Source organism: Nyctibius grandis, chromosome 13 (genome assembly GCF_013368605.1).
Source record: "Nyctibius grandis isolate bNycGra1 chromosome 13, bNycGra1.pri, whole genome shotgun sequence".
NCBI classification, from domain to species: domain Eukaryota; kingdom Metazoa; phylum Chordata; class Aves; order Nyctibiiformes; family Nyctibiidae; genus Nyctibius; species Nyctibius grandis.
In genome coordinates, this window is record NC_090670.1 from 10,379,765 (window position 1) to 10,400,286 (window position 20,522).

At 58.2% G+C, this 20,522-nt stretch overlaps 1 protein-coding gene across 1 annotated transcript; it reads left to right on the top strand.

The window, feature by feature from the left end:
* The first annotated feature begins 93 nt into the window (after positions 1-93).
* MPP1 (MAGUK p55 scaffold protein 1) lies at positions 94-20,501 on the top strand. The gene is made up of 12 exons (XM_068412053.1): positions 94-318; positions 6,914-7,057; positions 7,405-7,483; positions 8,503-8,588; positions 9,824-9,892; positions 13,669-13,865; positions 14,129-14,235; positions 15,167-15,247; positions 15,840-15,920; positions 16,403-16,605; positions 17,252-17,326; positions 19,129-20,501. The coding sequence occupies exons 1-12, from the start codon at positions 217-219 to the stop codon at positions 19,303-19,305; spliced, it is 1,401 nt and encodes a 466-aa protein (XP_068268154.1). The 5' UTR covers positions 94-216; the 3' UTR covers positions 19,306-20,501.
* Positions 20,502-20,522: the final 21 nt, after the last annotated feature.

The following is a 20,522-nucleotide window of genomic DNA, read 5'->3' on the forward strand; positions in this document are numbered from 1 at the left end:
AGCCCAGCGAGGCCGCAGCACCCGCGGGGCCGGCCCCGGCCCTCCCCCGGCCGCCTGGCTCCGCCCGCCGGCCGGCCTCCCCCGCCGCCGCTCGGGCGGAGCGTGCGGGCAGCCCGCGGCGCTGCTGGAGCCGGGGCCGGGCCCGTGCGGCGGAGCGGGGACCGGGCCGCTCTGCTGGAGCCAGCGGAACCGGCTACAGCTGCTGCTGGCGGCGGGATGACCCTCAAGTCGGGGCGCAGCGCCAGCGCCGGCAGCATGCGGACCGCGCTCTCTGACCTCTACCTGGAGCACCTCCTGCAGAACCGGGCCAAGCCCGAGGTGAGCGGCGGCCGGAGGGCAGCGCCGTCCTCCAGCCCCGATCCGCCCCCCTGGCACCCCCCGGGAGAGCGCCTCTGCGCCCCCGGCCCCGCTGAGGCCGGGCAGGGAGCCCGGCGGTGCCCCCCCTTCCCCGCGGGCGCCCAGCCCAGCACCCTGCGCCCAGCTCGGGCCCGGCACGGAGCCCCCGGCGCTCCCCCGCCATCCCGTCCCTCCTGCACACGCAGCGGAGGAACGGGGCCCCCGTGGCAGAGACCCCCCGGCGGGCAGGAGGTGGGCATCCAGGTGCGTGAGCTGTGTGTGGCACTGCTGGTCCCCAGCACCCCCCAGCTCCTCGCTAGGGGACACGGGGCGCCTTGGGGGAATGGTCAGCCAGCGCGGCCGGCACAGCATGGCCGGAGCGGGGTGGAGGGGAGGAAGGCTTCAGCATCCTGCCACGGAGGCGCTTGTGCTTGTTTTGCTGCAAAGTTGTAGCTGGTCTGAACTGGAACTGCCTGTCACATGAGCTGATTCAGCTGCTGAGCAACCTCCAGGTCCACAGCATGGGCTGGAGGGGTGGTGGTGGTGGATCTCACCTCCAGAGAAGGAGGATGGAGCCAGCCCTTACACCTACCCCAGGGCAGGGAGTGGGCCGGGGGGCATGTGCACCCCACCTCCAACAGAAGGAGAGCAGACTGCACCAGCTGTCTTGGTTGTGCCGGGAGGGCTCCTTCCCCAGCTGGTATCATTTGGGGTAGCTTAGGTGCAACTGGGAGAAGGTCAGCAGTTCCCAGTGCTAAGCAGCTGGTGCTTTTCTCCCAGCAGAGATTTTTGAGTTTGAACAGGAGTCCCTGATGGAGCCATGGCATAACGTGTTTCCTTGTGGCTGGGGGGAGCCTCTGAGAGCAGGGAGGAAATTTCCTTGAAGTGCTGTCCTTGGCCCATCCTGTTGGACACTACAGCATCCAAAAGAGGCTTGTCAGATCTGTCCCACAGCAGTGGTTCATGTGCTTTTTATGGCTCAACCCTGGCAGTGTGCTTTAAAGAAAAAGAAAAAAGCTTTTAAAGCAAAGTCCCTGGATCAGGCAGCTGCTGAGAGGAGCTCTCCCATCCCTCTGCCTGCAGGATCCAGGCAGAGGGCCTGCCTGGCCGCAGGCAGAGCAGGGATGGATCGCCAGTGGCAGCGGGGAATGGATAGTGGAGGAGCTGGCCTACAGCTCCCTGGCGTTACTGTATATTTATTCCAATAGGGATAAAGAGAGAGATGGCGAACCGGGATGTGCCTGGGGCCTTTTAAGAGGAGCTCCGTAGGGCTGGCACCCAACTGGGGTTATGTGTCCTGAGCTTGCCAGTCGGTTACGTGCTCGTCCCTGTGTCACGTGCATGCAGAGACAGTGCTGGCCCGTGGTGGCTGTGAGCCCCTCTGTGGGACAGCAGGGACATGGCCCAGCAGCAGCTCTCAGGAGGGGTGCTGGGTCCAGCTGGCTGCTCCTTGGCTGGAGTCAAACAGAGCGGCCGGGAGGTTTGTCTTCCCCATTTCCTCTGGCAGAGCTGTGCCTTGGGAAGAGCCGTTCTGCGTTCTTCCCGTGGCCGCAGGGCGCACAAACCCTTGGCGAGTGGAAGCCGTGTCATTACTGGGAAACAAGCTGAGGTGGAGGAAGCTGCTTGCCCTCTTCCCTTGATTCCCAACACATGCCTGCATATCTTTTCCTTATCTCCCAACTGGCAAATACAGATTTACCAAAGAGGTGTGGGCTTTATTCCCAGCTGTGCACCTGGTTGGCAGGGTGACCTTCGGTGTGTCCCCTTATCAGCCATGACTCAGTTCCCCAGCTGTAAAATGGGCAACAAATGTGACCTTTGTGAGTCCAGTGGAGAAAAGGGTATTTCTGGAGAGAGCTGAGCCTGAGGATGCAGAGGGGATGCTGCGCTTCCCTGTGAGCAGTGGTTCCTGGCATCCAAACGGTGCCAGCTCCAGAGCAGACCGAGGCCACAGTCCCCAGGGACCAAATCCTGAAATGACTGCAGGCAAAACTAGTGGTTGAAAGCTGAGCAAAACTTCTAGGCTTGACCAAAATGAAGCGGGGAGGGCTGGTTCCAACTCTTTCATCTCAAATGCATTTTGCCGTGTTCCAGTCTGTAACAGCTGCAGGGGAAAAGTCATGTTTCAGGGCTTGTTCTGAAGGGTGGGGATGGAGGGGCTGGGCAGCTCCTCAGGATTTCTTCTGTCAGTGTTGTGGTTTTACTGACTCTCCCTTGGAGGTGACCGGTTTCACAAACACATCTGGAAGGCTGCATCAGCCTTTCCTGGTGGGAAGATGGTGCCTCAGCAAAACTGTGCTGCTTTGAAAATCTGACCCTTCTCCATTGCAGCACTCCATGATCTAGGAGTGCGAGGGCACACAGAGCCAGCGGCATCTTCTGGCCTCCCAGACCGCTTGTATCCCTCCTGTTTCTCTCTTCCTCTTTCCACTGCGACCTGTTGGTTTTACTGGGCCTTTTCCCAGTGTCAGCAATGTAATCCTCTTTGGTTTAAATGCTTTTTTTTAAAAAAAACAATCCTGGATTATACTGCTGGAAGGAGTCTTGGGTGAGTGTCCTGCTGTGGTTGTGGTGCAGACCTGAGAAGGCAGTAGCCCCTGACAGAAGGCAGGGATGAATTACTTCTGAATGTCCACATGGCTATTGCTCCCCAGCCTGCTGGAGCAGCCCAAAAGCAACTCCCAAGCTCAATTTCTTTTTGCTGGTTTGTTCTTTTTACACATTGCTGTGTTTTTTTAAGCTGTACTGAGATCGTGATGCACACATCTGTGGGTGGTGGGGAGGCGAGGCTGGAGCCCTAGAGGACAGGAGGAGTGGTTGCTGGGCCAGGACATCTCTGCACCAAACAGTGCCTCAGCCTCCCTGCGCACACCCGTGGTGATTATCGAGTGAGGCGTGATGATTCCTGGAGGAATCTGGAATTTTGTTGCTTATTGTGGGCAGTGGAGCGTGTCTCCCTGCCAGCTGAGAGGGCAATCCCAGCTCCAGGGTTCCCTCCTGCATCCAAGCTGCTGTACTTTGGGGGCCTGCTTGGCAAACCCACCAGTGTCTGACCTTTCTCCATGTGCTCGCCAGGGAGCCCTGCTCTTCCAAGGCCACCTGATATTGAAGTGTCTTGGTTAGAGCAGCATGGAGAACCCAGGAACCAAACCACCGAGTGTGCCCTTTGCACTACGGTGCTGCTTTCCCTGAGTGCTGCTTCAGCCTCCTGCAAAGAAGCTGCCCAGTTAATGTTTGATTTGCCTGGTGGTGTGCAGCCTGGCTGAGCCAGCACAGCAGCAGGGGCAACCCTGGCAGATGGTGGTGGCCCTGCCAGGGGACAGGATGACAAGCCCTGGGGTCCTCGCCGAGGATTGCTCCACACTCTCTGAATTCCCTGTTGGTGTACGCTGCCCGGGAGATGGTGCCCTTCGCTCTGCCCCAGGATACGGGGCAGAAATCCAGGGTCTTGTGGAAAATGCAGGCAGGGAGCTGGGGTGCACCTCTTTGACCCGTGGAGCTGGTGACTTCTCTGTGCATTGCCACCTGGAGCAGGATTTGTGTGTGAGGATTTGTATCCTCGCCAGCCAGCTGCAAGGCACCCCCTTGGGGCTGTTTGTCTCAGCCCCCCAGCTTCCTTGCCCCATGTCTGCCCCAAGGCTGGCCCCAGCGGTGACCGAGCCTGGGGCTGTGCAGAACCGGCAGTGACTGGTGGCCACGGAGCTGGCTCTTAGCAGCACTCATAGATGTTTCCTATGGAGCAGCACATAAGTAGCAGGGTCTGACCCGCCGCCAGCGTGACTCAAAAGGCTCTTGAGGTCACAGGCTACGCCAGGCCAAGCCGTCTGAGAGCGTGGCAGCTGCCAGGAGAGTGCAGGGTGAGTGATCTGGCTGGCCGGCTCACATGCATAGAGCGTGATGAGAGCCACACATGTGTCCTGTCTCTGGCTTCTGGATGCCCAACAGCGGGGCTGGAATCTGCCACCCTGTGGGTCCTGGTCCTCCTTGTGAGCTGGGCATTTTCCTATCCCCATCCACCAGCTGCCCAGTGCGGTCAGCAAAAGCCCACGCCATCCCAGTGTGGCTTTGTTTGGGGCAGAGGGAGTTGCTGGAGGACCCTGCTGGGTTCAGAGCTGCCATCAAGTGACTGGTGGCCGTCCTCAGGCACAGCAGCGAGTCTCTAGTGACAAAGCTTGCTCTCGGGGAGTCACCAGGGTGACACTGGTGCTGCGTCAGCATCGAGGGCCGGGTGTTTTCTCCGTCTCTCAGCAAAAAAGCAAAGGTCAGGGCTGGGAAGCTCAGCTGGCGGGGATGGTGGGGTGGTGGGGATGGGAACTCCCAGCCCCTGGAGCAGACTGTGCTGTGTCCTGGGTCATCGGGCTCTGCTGAGCCTAGAGGTTTGAAGCCAGGGGTTGCATGGTGTAATGCTCTCCCAAGGCATGACCAAGATAAGTGTGATCTGTGCTGACTCAAACCATCTCACGGGCCCTTTGGCCTCGGGCAGGGCTGGAGAAGTTCCTCATCCTCCTCTTCCTCCTCCCACCCACTGGCTCGGGCAGAGCTGGGACAGCCTGCAGAGAGCTGAGGGCCGGCTCTAGGCACTCGTACTGCTGGATCTGTCCCTCTGCCCTGCAAATGGCACGGTAGCAGTGTGCCCTGCTGGGGCTGGCAAGCCAGGCTGGGAGGCTACAAGTCGCTCTTCCTTCCACCCCGTGAGTCCTTGGCTTGGGCGCTGCTCTGGGCTGGGATTCAGTCTCCTCCCCTATGTTTAAGCTGTCAGCAGCCAGAGCCCACGCGATCACCTTTTTCCTCTGAGGAGGAGGTTGGTTGGCTCTTTTATATGTAGTTGTCTTAAAAATAAATCACCCATCTTCCCTGTCTCTGCAGTGTGGACACACAGCTCCCTGCACCCTTCCCGCCCCAGCCCGGCCCCGCCAGTGACGTTTCATTGAGTCTGTGACAGTGCCTGTGCCTCGGTGCTGGTGTGTCCCTCTGCCAGCACCTCTCTGGCTGGCCCAGCTAGCTGTGGTTCTGTGGCCCCTGCCTTCGGCTCCCTCCCTGCTTTTGGCCATTGCACAGGGCTGGGCCACTGTCTCAGCCCAGCAGCACCCTGGCGCATCCCTACCAAAGCCAATCTCGTGGTTTAGTGCCACGGCTGCACCCCACCGGCAAATGCTCTTCACCCCAGTTGCACCTGCACGAACCTCCCCACGGCCTGGCCAGATCTCACCCCTTGGCAGCATGAGGTTGCAGCCTCTTCTCCGCTCTGAGCCGGGTGCCTGAGGTGGACGAAAGCGAGCCAGGACGGTGGGGTCAGGCTGCCACTTCCCCAGCTGCTGGCGTGGGGCCCCGGGGCCCGGCGAGTCAGTGTAAGGCAGGGAGAGGTGTTGGCTCTGCCTGGCTGGGCATGGCACGCTGCACCGCTGATGTGGGACTAAAGCTGGCGAAGACCTTGCTGGGTGTCCCCACAGGTTTGCTGGCTGTGGCTCCCAACACAGGCGCTGCTGGGAGGGAGGGTGCAAGCTGCGAACTGGGCAGCAAAGCCAGCAGCCTGGTGTGGAGCGGGGCAGCCGGGAGGGTTTGTTTTCCTCGTGGGCTGGCGTGGGGATTTGAGTGTGCTGACAAGGCGGGCAGGGGCTGCAGATCAAAGCTGGCCTGGGTTTTGCTGGGCCAGCACCGAATTGGGAAAGGCTCGAGGGAAGTCAGCTGTGCTTGGGGCCAAACCAGCACATCTGCGAGCTGTGTGGAGATGCTGCCCAACATGCCTGAGGGGTTTAACAGGACCGTGCCAGGCTTTCTCAGACTGGGAAGTGGCAGCTCACTTTGCAGTGTCCCTGCTGCATGGCAGGGCAGGTTTGGAGGTCTCTGCCCAGGACCCCATGCACCCTCCACCTGCCCCAGTATCAGCATCTGCTGGAGATGAAGAACAGAGGTTTCCCCATGGCTGAAAGCCCCTGCTTGGCTTCACAGTGCTGGCCAGAACCAGCTGGCCTGTAGGTGGGAGCTGGGGAGGGGAACAGGGAGTTTCTGGTTGGCTTGGGAGCATGTTGCTTTCAGTGCCTGGATGTGGACGTGGTTCTGCACCATGCTGGTTGCCCATTGACGTAGATGAGGAAAGGTTGAACTTGCAAACTGAGCAAGAGCCTGGCCCCAGTTCTCAGGGATGAGTCCCAAACTGCTCCATTCACTCGGTGAAGCTCTCCTGGGCTTTATGCTCTGCAACAAGGCAGTTGTGGGCCAAGTGCTACTGCGACACACAAGTAGTGTTTGGGACTCTTTGCTGCAGAAGATGATCAGCTGAGGACTCTTGGCTTCTGCTACCTGTAGCTTTTCCAAAGTTTTATTGCCTCCTGTGTTTCCCAGGCCTGAAAACTGCAGATCAAGCCCACATCCACATCTTCAAGGGTGAAGCTCTTTTACTCTTTTTCTTTTCCTGCCCTTACTGTTCTCTCCTCCAGCACATGGGACTCTCCTCCCCTGTGCCCCACCTGCACTCCAGGCACCCTAACATGGTGGAGTAGCTCAGCCCCACAGCTGGCATTCCCAGGCCCCATTCAGGTGGAGCCCCTAAATCCCAGTCTTTGTTTTGCCCTGACAGGCCATCACTCAGTCCCCGAATGCCATGACTGAGGACATTTATACCAACGGCTCAGCGACTCTGGGCAGCCCCTCCCACAGCAACGGCCGCGAGGTGCGGAAGATACGCCTCATCCAGTTTGAGAAGGTCACGGAGGAGCCCATGGTGAGAGCTGGCAAGATCCGAAAGCATGGTGGCACCCAGGGGGGTGGTGGGGCAGGTAGAGCTGTGCCAATGGGCTGGCCTCGGGGGAAGAAGGAGATCACTGGAGACCTCGGCCATGGGAAGAGGGTGCTGGATCCTGCCTTCTGCCTGGGGACCCGGAGTGAGCCCTGTCAAAGGGTGGTGATGCTTGTACCAAGAGGAGTTGCAGCAGGCTGGGCTGGCCAAGCAGGGGCCTTCCCCCCCAGCCACTGTGCAGCCCACTGTGGACATGGGCCTGGAGAGGACTCTGCTGAGAGTGTGGGAGCTCTCCCCTCCAGTGAGCAGTCATGGATTTTCCTGTCTTCCAGGGAATCACGCTGAAGCTCAACGACAAGCAGAGCTGCATGGTGGCCAGGATCTTCCACGGGGGCATGATTCACAGACAAGGTAACAAGGCCCTCGTAGAGGCAGCGTATAGGGTGCATATTTCCGTTTGTTTCCGTGCAGAGATAAGGCAGCCCCCCAGCACTGCTGGCTTTCCTCTGTGACATGGACATCTGTGTCCGTTCCTCCCCTAGGAATATCTCAGGAACTCAGGACTCGCTGGTCTCTCTGCAGGGGTTGTCATGTTAATACACTGGAGACTTTAGGGAGAAATGAAGGGTTGGGGGACGGGCTCTCCGAAAAAGGAACCGGAGATGACCTGTCTCTGTCTCGTGGTGGGGTCACTGTAACAAGAGATGGATCATACCCCAGAGACTGCGGGGGAAGCTCTTCCCATTCCTAAAGTGCACAGGTGGGACAGGCTTGCTGTGGATTGGCTCTGCAGACCAAAAAAAGGTGCCAAAAGAAATAAATAGGTGCTATTTTCTGGTTTTGGGTCTTGCCAAGGGTGCATGGAAATTAGATGTTCTGTGCTTGGAAGAGGAGGCCCCTTTTCCAGCCTTGGATCCAAGTGGGAAGTCTGAGCTTACCCCTGCCAAAATAACCCAGGAGCCATTCCAATAACGCTATGGGAGCCTGATTTATAGCAGTGTGTCTGAGGCTGTGATCTGGCTGGGTATACAGACTGAAAACACAAAATCAAGAATCCTTGTGTTAAGGGCCCTGCAAGGAGGCTGTCATTTGGCTTCCAGTGAGGTACATGGGGCTGGGTTTGAGTAACTGTGAAACGGGTGCTTTGACCAGTCTAAAGCACTGAAGGACACACTGGAAAGCAACTTGGTGACCTTCAGACTGGATGAAGTGTGTGCATTGGGTGGAGGGGGAAGAATTCATTCCCTTCATCCTTTAGTCCCATGTGCTTAGGTGACGTGTGGCTCCACAAGCATTGCCTGGGCAAACCCTGCGGTGTCATGGCCACAGCTTGCCCAGGGGGTCAGGAGGCTGGTGGAGCTGTGTAGTTTGGGTTTGGGGAGCAGCTCTTCTCTGGTCCTGCACTTTCATATTTCTCCCATTGCTGGCAGGCTCCCTTCACGTGGGTGATGAAATCATAGAAATCAATGGGCAGAGTGTGAGCAACCACTCAGTTGACCAGCTGCAGAAGATGCTGGTAGGTATTTGTGTTTGGCAGGGCTGTCTCCCAGGAAGGACCCCTTTGGCCTGCAGATGTGCATGCTGGCTGAACATTCACCCTCTCCTAGATACCAGAGCCAGCACACAGCTGCCTGTAGCAGTGGGATGCGTCAAGAGCCAGGGCCACTGTGCCAGGGTGCTGTAATACGGCCAAACGCTGGGTCCCTGTACACAGCCTTGGTGGTCTGCGCTTGCTGCTTGTTTCTGGCCTCCCAAGAGCAGCAGTGAAGGCTGTTGGCTGCGTCCCTGACATGTGCTGATGTGTGTGGGGCTTGGAAACCACTTCCGCTCGCCAAGGCTGGTGTGCGACTCCAGCCCAGGGGCTGGCTGATCTTGCAGACCTGAGCTGCTCCTGCAGATCACCTTGGTGCCACTTCCCTGCTGCTGTCATGGTGATCCTGCCAGGCCCTTGCTAGAGACAACTTTGGACAGGGTCTCAGCCCCGCCTTCAGTTCACACACTGAGGCCATCCTGATCCATGCCCAACATGTGGGACCTGGCTGGAGGGAGGTAGTGGTGGTGCTGAGGACACCCAGCAGCAGCCTAAGCAGGAGGCCTGGTCCTGCTGCAGTGCCATGGTCCTCTCCTGCATGGTGGAGGCACGTCCGTGCTCCAGATAGCAGCACCAAGGAGGAGCTTGTCTTTGTCTGCCTCCTGAGAAGGGTGGTTGGCCCAGGAGGCCCCTCCAAGCCTCCAAATGTGGTTGTCCCCATGAGACCGTGTAGGTCTTGTGAAGCACGTGGGGCAACAGTGCATCTGGCATGTGGCAGGCAAGGAAGTGCTGTGCCTTTAATGTCACCAGGAGGGCAGAAGGGAGAGGCCAGTGTAGAGAGGACAGATGGAGGGGACTTGACAGAACCAGCCACTCCTCACTGGGGCAGCCAGGCTGGAGATGATACAGATCTCCGTGTTTGTTCTGGTGATGCTTAGCAGTGCCCACAGCAGCCCCTTGTGGGGATGCTGCTGTCCCCCCATGGGGATGGGACAAGCATGGCAAAGCTATGCTGCCACAGCTCTTAGCCCAGCCACAGCAGACCTGCTTCTGGCCAAGCTGTGGTGTCCCCAAGCATCATAGCATGGCTGGGAGCACCCAAGAGCCTCGCCTTTGTGCGTCCCAGCACTCAGCAGCTCCCTGCACAGGTTGCTGCTGTTGGACTGCCTCCAGGCACCACCTCCTCCAACTCTTCTTTCTCCCCTTTCTTTGTTCACTAGAAAGAAACCAAGGGGATGGTCTCAATAAAAGTTATTCCCAACCAACAAAGCCGCCTCCCTGCTCTCCAGGTAAGTGCAGCCTCCAAACCCATGGGCTGTGCTGGGACATGGCTGTGGGGCTGGGTGGGACCAGAGCAAACCACAGGGGACCAGCGCTGTGGAGAGAGATGTGCTGAGCCAGGGGAAGGACAAGGGAATGGCTGCCTGGTGACCTTGCCTGAGCTGCTGGAGGATTAAGGGACCTGTCCTGTGCTTACATCACTGCAAAGGAGCAGATTTTGGCCCTCTGTGGATGTATTTACCCAATAGGAACGTAGGAGCGTGAGCCTGGGATGCCTGTGCCACAGTGGTACATGTGCACAGTGTTTGGTGATAGGAAGGCAGCAGTGTGTGTACACCAGGAAGCATGAGAGTTTCCTGCCACCCTCAGAGCCATGGCCGTTAGAGCCACATCCCCGTTACAGGGCCACAGCAGCACCTCCAGGTGCAGCACCGGGCTCTCACTGCTCCCCGCTGTCACTGATGCCTGGTGCATCGGCCACAAGGAGGGTGACAGGGCTGGGTGCTGCCAGCACGCTTGTGAGCAGTGAGTGAGAGGAAGGAAGCAGTGGGGGAGAGGAAGGCAGCTCCTTGTGCCTGCTGCCACTGCCAGGGTGGGGGTGACTCACTGTGACAGGGGGTGACACCTGCCTGGCTTTGCCTTTGAGGTCCTGCTGTGGCTGAAATATTAAGGATAGTGGGGAGGGCTGGCTCCTCTGCCAGTGTGTAGTGCTGGGATGGTATTCTGCCTCCGGGTGCAGGAGCCAACCTCAGCACAGCCCCCCTGTCATGGACAGGCAGGAGTGGGAGAGGAGCTCAGAGGCAGAGGGTGGGAGCTGGATGGTGCTGGGATGGGCCGGGGAGCCCATATCACCCTCCTTCCTTACCCAGAGAAGCTGAAGTCTCTGAACATGGTGGCAAGTGAAAACTCTCTCTGTTTCTCGCTCAGCCCATGCTGTCCCCATTCCAGCTCAACCAGCCTTGCATGTGTTTATTAAACACTGGCCCATGTCTGCCCTTCCCTGCTGTCCATCTGCCCTCCCTGGCCTGACCCAGCCAGCTCCAGTCGGCCAGGCCAGCTCAGTGCCAGGGGAAAAATTCCGTCTGAGAAAAAGAACACAGTTGCTGGCTCGCCCCAGGCTGGCCGTGGGCTCAGGGAAGGCACAGGGACAAACTCCTTCCCAGCAAGTTCTTCCCTCTTGCTGTGTCCAGGACCACGGTGCTCTCTGCTCCCCAGAACCACAGCTCACGGGCTGCCTGCGTCTCTGCTTGTTGCGGTCCACCACCAAGAGTGGACTTCTGATTTTGTTTCAGCTCCTGGATCCCAATGATCATGTTCATTTCAGGGCCTGGCAGGCAGGATGGTGCAGATCCTGGCGTCATGATGCCCCCCTGCCCTGGCTTGCCCTGCAGCCTGGCAGCCAGCCAATTTGAGGCCAACTGAGTGTCTCTTGGGGCAGGTCTGCTTGGGAGGATCCTAATGAGAGGGAGCACTGAGCACTCAGGGCTCTCAAGGTCACCTCCAGCCTGTTCCCAGGCACAAACTGCAGCCTTTTGACTTCAAAGACCAGGGCTTCTTGTGCTGGACCCTGCTCAGTACTTGGGCTTCCAGCCTCAGAGAGGGGGCTGGCAGCAGGCAGGCAAATAGGCTGCATTTGGAGCTGGCCCTTTGCCATGGGTGATGCCTGGAGCTGTATGATGCTAACTCCTAACTGGTGTAAGGAAGGGTCTTCCCAAAAGTGACCTGGCTATGTCTGGCTTGGGGAACCAGAGCTGGGGGAGGAGAGGGCTCCTGGGCAGTGCTTGCTGTGTGTACCTTGTGTGTTTGTGTTGGTGATGACCTTCCTGGTGCCAGAGAGTGCTTTCAAAGCAAGCATCAGTCCTGATCCTGAAAGGAGATTCCATTTTCGTTGTCTTCCGTTGTGAGAGATCTCATGTGCTTGATCCATATGCTCTGCTTTTCTGGCAGTGACAGGGAACAGTGTTCGTGTCCTGCTGGCCGTGTGCCTCCAGCAGCACTGCTGAAGGAGGACATTCTGTGGGAAATTGTTTTAATGTGAAACAAGGACAGCATGGTCTACCCTACCCAGGGAGGATGACTTTCCAGGCTCTTGCCTGTCACATCTGAGGACAGGACACGGGCACCACCCCACATGAACCCCTTTGCCTGCTTGCCACGTGCTGCATTTCTGGGATAAATAACTTGATAGGGTTGTGCTCAGGGGAAGCCTGCATTAGCGTGAGCATGAGGCTGGGTCTGATAGTGCTGCTTCCCCTGTAGAAGGATCTCCTGCCGGTGGCATGACTGCTGGGCAGCCCCAGGCACGCTGCTGGCTAGGGGCACAGCACCCTCCTGAGTGACCACAGAAGTCTCAAACAATGGGGAGCACCCATCGATGACTTGTGGGAGCGCCTGCAGGACTTCACACTGTGACTGGGGCTCCCAGCAGCCTCAGGTCCACAGGACAAAAAAAAAAAAAACCCAGGAGAGGAACAAGGGCAATGTGAGGGCTGTGCTTAGCCACAGCCTTACTTTGTTCCCGAAACCCTGCCTTTCACTCCTCATCCTCCATACCCTGCCTTGGCTTTTCCCCCACCCTTGTCCTGACCTGGTCCTGATCTTGCTGGGTGTGCTGGGCCAGGACAAATGGCAGCTGCAGCAGCGTTTCAGATGAGAAACCATTCATCCAGGCACTGAGAGCAAGCAGCAGTGTAGAAAACGCTAGGTGCACATGTGTGGTGTGCCCTCCTCATCCATCCTGTTGCTCTCTGGCAGTCTGTTCTTCCTGAACAGCCTTCCTGGAAAACAAGGTCCGTGTGCTAAAGCCACATGCCATTTCTCTCCTGACCTTGCAAAGATGCTCAGGGGCAGCGAGAGCCCAGGGGTGCCTGGTTGCGTGCTGGCTTCAGGAGGGCTTGAGGCCAGGGGAAAGCAGCAGGGTGGACTGCTCTGGTGGGAACAGGCACTGTAGACTCCCTCCCAAAGAGCTGAGTGAGCAGAAGGGACAGGGAAAGGCCACTTTCTCAGGCCTTCCTGGTCCCCAGGGCTTCCCCAGCCCCAGGAGGGTGGCACAGTGGTCTGGGAAGCAGCAGCAGCTCATTTCCAGTTGCAGCTGTCATGAATGTAACGGTGCAAGAGTAGCTGATGCTGAAGAGGCCAGGACAGTCCCAGGCAGGGATGGACACGACACTGCAGCCTTGGCTCCCCAAAGGCCGTGTGCCATGCAGGGGAGTGCCCAGTGCTGAGGAGAGCCCAGGGCACAGCAGCTGGGGTTTGAGACATGGCCTTCCCTAAGGTCCCCAGGACATGGGATTGGAGGGAGAACCATTGCGGTGGCTCCTCTCTGCTCACCCCACTGTGGACCCCAGTTGCTGTGCACCGTGTTGGTCTGGGTGATGGGACTCATCTCTGGGTGGCCCAGCTCACCAGCACTGTGCAGCACCCAGGGGACTGGGGGGGGCTACAGGTCAGGGTTTGAGCACCAGCTGTGGGGCATGCAGGTGTGCTGAGAGGCAGGAGCCATTTCACTGGCTCCCAATAGGGCCAAGTTGCCATCCTCCTCCCTCCCTCACCCACCAGCACATCTCACTGCAGCTCCATGCCCAAGAGCATTGTGCATCTCCTTTCCCCCCACCCAGCCTCGTGGGGCCTGGAAAGCAGCAGGGGCTGGGGTCCCTCCTGGAGCAGGGACCTTGTGCAGTCACTGCCAGGGGATGCAATGTGGGGCCAGGAGCTGGACACAACCAAGTTCAGCCTCACTGCACTGCATGGCCACGCTGACTCCAGCCCACTCTCTCTTTTGCAGATGTTCATGAGGGCACAGTTTGACTACGATCCCAAAAAAGACAACCTGATCCCCTGCAAGGAAGCGGGGCTGAAGTTTCAGACTGGCGACGTGATTCAAATCATAAACAAGGATGACAGCAACTGGTGGCAGGGCCGAGTAGAGGGCTCCTGCACTGAGTCGGCAGGACTCATCCCTTCTCCGGAGCTGCAGGAGTGGTAGGTCCCTGGATTTGGCCAGAAGGGCTGGAGGTGGGAACAGTGACCATGTGCTACCAGGAGTGTGAACATGTTGGGTAACACCAGCGTCACTGCTGGGAAAAGGAGGCAAATGTCCCCTTCATCTGCCACAGGGTGAGCCTTTACCTGTCCCAGCAGCCACCCTGCTCCTCTTGCCCTTGCATGTCTGAGGGACAACCCCACTGCTCCCCTAGGGCTTGGGGTGACAGCTGGATCATGGTGGTGTCCTTCTCTCTCGGCAGGCGTGTGGCAAGCATCACCCAGTCCAGTCAGAGCGAATCCCCGAGCTGTAGCCCCTTTGGGAAGAAGAAGAAGTGCAAAGATAAATACCTGGCCAAGCACAGCTCAAGTAAGTGTGAGCAGGGCAATGGGCTCCATCCCCATCCCTGGCCCTGGCCATCACTCCTGCCTCTGGGCGGGGGCGGGTCTGTCCTCCATGGCAGTTAGACCAAAAGACCCAGCTGTGTTGGCAGGGGGACCTCAGGAGGATACCCCATAGCTGTCAGCTTTTTTGAGTGCCTTTTCCAGAGTGCCCCATCCAGCTCTGTGGGGCACGAGGCTGGGGCTAGCTCATGCGGGAGCCAGGAACCGAGCTCCCGTGCTCTCCTGCAGTGACAATCCCTGGCACTCCTGGCCCCAAGCTCCTCGGGAGGTTGGGCTCCCAGGCCCTCAAACCCCGCAGGCTGCTGAACGCAGGGCAGGCGGTGGCCTTGCTGCTCCTCAGCAGTCAGGGAACAGTCCAAACTGCTCCCCACAGCTGCCAAGCCGTGTCCCTGGTGGGGCAGGGCGCCTGCCCCTTAGCCACCCGTGTGAATGTCCCGTGCTAAGCATGCCCTAAGCCGGCAAAGGCAGGTGCCTGAGGACATGCTGGCTCCTAGCCTGGCCTGCAGCTCCAACCAGCAACAAACAAGGCCATAAATCAGCAAGATAAATAAAGCTCCCCCAGCAACAAGCTCCCTGCAGTGTCCTGCAACCTCCCCCACCCAGCTCCCAGGTCCTACTGTCCTGAGCAGAATTACTGAGCAAGAGCAGCCCTGGCTTCTCCTTCGGCGGCTGCTGGTCCAGCTCCCCAGCACCCACTCCACCCCTCATGCGCTGCTTGCTGCTGAGGCTGCTGCCCTTTTCCCCAAGCAGCCACACAGGGACGAGCCCCCAGCCCAGTCCTAACTGCTCCCTCCATTTTGCCCGAGGACCTGGCTTCAGTCTGATGCGCACGCAGTCCTGCTGCTGTGGCTGAGCCAGCTCTGACCATTCGCTGTCTCGTTTCTCCTCCACCCCAGTTTTTGATCAGCTGGATGTGGTTTCGTATGAGGAGGTGGTGAGGCTGCCTGCCTTCAAGAGGAAGACTCTGGTGCTCATTGGTAGGTCCTGCCGCAGGCATCCTCTGCAGCATGTGGTGGGTCCCGGGGGGGGACCAGGAGTGGACAGTTGCTGGGGCAGCATGGCTCTTCAAAACCTAGTAAGCTCTGGGGAGCCTTTCTTCTGCCTGCAGTGGTAACCAAGCAGGCTCACCTCCTCCATGCGGCATTGTGCGTGGTCTGGCACCTGCACTGCGCTGCTGAGGTAGAGTTAATTCAGGAGTTTGCAGCTCCTAAGTATCTTTATGGATAATTTTTATTAAAAGCAGCTTTGGTCTGTGCAGCTGCACCAAAGCAAGCACACCCATGCTGTGGGTGCTGAGCACTTGTCAGTGGACCCTGCGGGCACAGGCAGCCCGGTCCTATCAGCAGGCACCGGTTCTATCGCCAGCTGGGGCTGGAGGGGAGCATGCCCGGGCAGGGAGAGGCTCTTCCAGGGCTGGAAGACACCACAGACCAGCTCCGAAAGCAGATCCTGGGCAAGGCCCCAGCAGGTCTGCACCTTTCCTCAGACCCAGAGCTGCAGAGGGTCCCCAGCACCTCCTACCAGGCTTGTCTGAGCCCAGCTCCAGTGTCCATCCCTCCTTCTCTGCAGGGGCCAGCGGCGTGGGCCGTAGCCACATCAAGAATGCTCTGCTCAGCAATAACCCAGAGAAGTTCATGTACCCACCCCCATGTAAGTACCCAGCCAAGGTGGAGGGCACAGCACAGGGTGCATTTCCTCTCACCTCCTTGAGCCAGGACCTTCTGACAGCAGATGGGAGGTGGGGAGATGTTCCTCCAGTGCCACCAAGCCCCCGATGTTAGAGGCCACCACACAGGGCACTGTAGGGTCTCCCTGCCTGCTGTCCCATGGGCTGAACCTACCCACAGATGGCTGCAGGGTGCTACTGCCCGCATTGCAGAGAGACACCTCACTCTTCACATCCCAAAGGCTTTCCTTGGGTTGGCTGAGTTCCCTACTTGTCCCAAGCAGGAAGGAGTTGAAAGGGGATTAGTACAGCCTAGTCTTGGGGTACACAGGTCCTCCATGCACTAGCCCCACGCTCAAAAAGGGAAGGCAAGATGCCCAGGTCACCCAGAGCAGAGGCTGCCTGCTCCGCACTCTTCCCCACTCCTTCTGGGGGCCAGCACTCACCCTATCCTTTCCCTCCCCAGACACCACACGCCCCCAGAAGAAGAATGAGGTGGACGGGAAGGACTACTACTTTGTCTCCACTGAGGAGATGACCCGGGACATCTCAGCCAATGAGTTCCTGGAGTTTGGAAGCTACCAGGGAAACATGTTTGGCACCAAGTTTGAAACAGTGCACAAGATCCACCAGCAGGACAAAGTCGCTATTTTGGACATTGAGCCCCAGGTAGGGAGCAGGGGAAGGGGTGGGCAGGACGGGGGCTGCTACAGATTGAACTACCTGTGTTCTGGCTGTTACTGTCCCTGCCTTTCCCAGTGCACTGCCCACCTGCCCTTCCCAAAGGGAAAAGCCAGGGAGCGCTGGGGTGGCATTTCCATTCCCAAGACACGGGGGCAGTGAGGGTGTTCCCCATCACAGAACGCACCTGGCTGGGACAGCAAGGCCAGGGCCAGGCTGCTGGGAGAATGCGGTTGCTGGGCCAGCATGGGCCCTGCACAGGGACCATTTTCTCTCTCCCAACACCAAGCACATGGGTGCTGCTTTGCAAAGTGGTGATTGTGTCCAGTAGCCAGCCGAGAGCAGGGCTGGGGATGCCCTTCCATCCTTCTCCATGAGGTACAGGGGAAGCCATGCTAGGACCCCTGCTCCAGCTTCATCCAGCTGCCCCCACATCACCTGACTAACCGCAGGCTCAGGAGTTCCCCCAGACGGCCCATGGCCCCAGACTAGGGGTGGCCCCTTTAGCCCACCACTGCATCGTGGGCCATCACACCTTGGCTGGGGAGCAGCGTGGGGTAGTGGGGGGCAGCAGCCAGCCAGCTGGGCCCTAGGGAATGGCCACACTCTGGTAACTACACCCTTCTCTCCACAGACCCTGAAGATTGTCCGCACGGCCGAGCTCTCCCCATTCATAGTCTTCATTGCCCCAACAGACAAGGCAGAGCAGGTGGGTGGCAGGGTGCTGAGGCTTCGACCTTCTCCAGACAGGCTTGCCTGCCCAGAGCAGGGGGTCATGGAGCCCGCTGCAGCAGCCCAGGGCTCTCTCCCTGCTCCACATCAGCTTCTTCCTCTCTGCATTGGTTTTTGTGGTCCAGGAGAGCAGGGAGACTTCCTCAGCCCAGACCTGAGAAACAGGAATTGATGATTCCTGCAACCGTAGACCCTCCCCCAGATTGACACCCACCCAGCAACCATCATCCCTGCAGCATAATCAGCTGCTAACATGTAGTGGGGGGCACAGCCCAGTACCCAGGGCCGTCTCCAGCTGCAGCAGTGCCGAAGAGCAGGAACAGTTATCCTGCCATCAGTATGCAAATGGAACACACAAACAGCAGCTTCTTTCATTCTTTGCCTCATTAAGATGCTCATCCCTCCAAAATTAGGATGAAAGAGGCATCGATGCTGCAGTTAACTCTCGCAGTGCCAAGCACCGCAAGGCCGGGAGCCATACGCTGCCATTTTCCAGGAGCCCCTGACGCAGGGAGCAGCGCTGGCTCCTGCCCTGCCCTGCCTGGACCTGGGGGTTAACCTCCACAGGCAGCCGGGAAGCGAGGGGAGCACAGGGAGACCCCCGGAGCTGTGCTCCTCCTGGACTCACGGCTAGCCAAGGCCACCTCTTCTATTGATTTGGGGTTCATAAAAGCTTAAGATACAGATAGTTTGCAGGAGGATACTTATGCAGCCTTCAGAGCCAGCATTGCACAGGCATTTAGAGGCATGTTAACCTGCAGAGGACTGTAAAGCCAGATGGGGCAGGCTGGGGGGGGTGAATGGGGACAAGTGTCAGGGCAGAAAGGGGAGGGAGGCAGCTTCCTGCCCCCGCCTCTATGCCCTGTCACCCACCGCTGCCTCCCGACAGAGGAATTAACTCCTGCCGCAGTGGGCAGGGCCAGCCCTGCCGCTGAAGGCACGACATACAGCTGGCTGCCGCAGCTCGAGTAACTGCTTACTAGAAGGGACGCAGCAGTGCCAAATCGTGACCCGGCAGAGCTCTTGTGACCCAAGCAAACTGCTTATGGCTCTCCCCTCTCCACCCCAAGAGCTGCAGCGAGCACAGCATCCCAAGCTCATCGCTCCCCAGGCACAGAAGCAGGGAGCTGCCGGCATTTCAGGCTCCGTTAGGGAGATACGTGGCAATTGGTCCGGACTTCGCTGTTAAGGGCGAAGCTGCCCGCAGGGACACCCTCCTGGGATGCCCCTGCTAGCTGGGGAGCTGTGCAGACTAGCCACACAAGCAGCTTTGCTTCTACTGTGAATAAATTTAACTCCATCCCAGCCAAAAGCAGTAGAGGGAGGCTGGTACAGCTCTGCCAGCCAGCGCTGTTCTGGTCAAAAGCCAGTGGGGAGGGACTGTCCTGCAGGGATCCTACCTTGAAACCAGCCTTAGGCCTTGAGCTGGCTACGCTGCGTAGCCGAGTAGTGAGCAGCCTGCTGCTCAGTGAACCTTCTCCCAGGGAGCTGCCACAAAGCATTTTAAAGATAACTACAAGACCAAGCAGGTCTGGCCTCACCAGCAGATAACCTGATGCTCTCAGCATTGCATGGAAGTCCAGCAAAGCCCCCAGAGACACACTCTGAGATCGCACAACAGCTCCTAGCTTGTCAGACAAGCTGCAGGGATGCTCTGTGCTCTGACACTTAGCAACCACTTGAGTGGTTTTGGTGGTGAGAGGGAGTTTGCCTGTTGGGGTGGGCTGTGCAGTTTCCCTCCTCCCCAGCCTCCTGAGCGCTCCCTCCCATTTCTTGCAGTCAGAGGCTTTGCAGCAACTCCGGAAGGACTCAGAGAGCATCCAGAGCCGATATGCACACTACTTCGACCTCTCGCTGGTCAACAATGGGGTGGAAGAAAGTCTCCAGCTGCTGCAGGAAGCCTTTGAGCAAGCCTGCAGCTCTCCACAGTGGGTGCCTGTCTCCTGGGTCTACTGAGAGGGCATCCAACCCCAGCTGCTTCCCATCAGCCATCCTGCAGCTGTGGGGAGAAACCTTCTCCTCAGCTTCCCCTGATCCACACACAGCCCAGCACAACTCCCTTCCTCTGCTGCTCCATGGACATGGTCTCATTGGTTGACGCACATACAGGGTCTCTGGATCTCCTCTCCCCGTGGAACGCAGGAGAGGGGCTGCCCAGGGGACAGCCACCTCCTGTGGCACTGCAATGCAGTGCTAAGTTAGTGGCTACATCAGAGCCCAGGGCACCTCGTTAGCTCAGAGCACAGCTCCCTGCTCACTGGGCGTGGGGAAGGACAGTCCTGCTGTAGCACGCAGCTGATCTCTGCCTCCGTCCCAAGGGAAGTGGTACAGCAGAGGCTCTCCCAGCAGATGTCCCCTGCCATTGCAGCAGTGCACACTGCACCACAAAGACCTCGAAAGCCTGGCTGCTGTCTGGGAGGCTTCAAGGAAGCCCACTTAGAATGCTTCATACAGACCACACCAGAGCTCCTACATCCAAGGGTTTCCCCTCACAAAGAGCAGGAAAAGGCGAGTGTGGATTTGACAAAAGGTGGCGTGGGACACACCACCCCCGGGCAGGTCTCACGCCGCGTTCTGAGGTTGGAGTTTCCTGATTCACCCTGTGCAGCTGTAGTTGTAAAAACTCCCTGTATTTAAATTCTCACCGTGCAGCTTGGATTGTTACCACCTGTCTGGAATAACCCAGCAGCAGCTGAGGAAACCCCATGGACCAAACCCCAGAGGGACAAGTTCAATGGGTAAATCACATCCAGCCACAAGTATCTGTTGCATGCAGTAGAAACAGTGTCTCTACAAAGATCATCCAGGCATGTTTTCCAGAGTCTAGGGTGACTCACACACTGTATGCAACCATAAAAGCCACCCACCCAAAGGGGTTCTTTCTTCTGCAGGAGTGTACTAGACGCACAAGCTCCACCATGACCATGTCCAGGAAGCATCACCATGGCTCCTGGGCAAACCATAGCCATCATTTAGGTGAAAATCTCATTTGTGTGTTCAGCAGTCAGCTAGGGGAAAGGGAAGGGGGTTAAAAAGTCTTGTGCAATTTTTTAAGGATGCCAAAAATAAAATCTGTTGATGTGCAATAGGGACCTTCGTTCTGATCGACTGCAGGGAAACAACGAGCAGCAATAAACGTGTGCTGAAACATTGCCATGACTGGTGTTGTACCT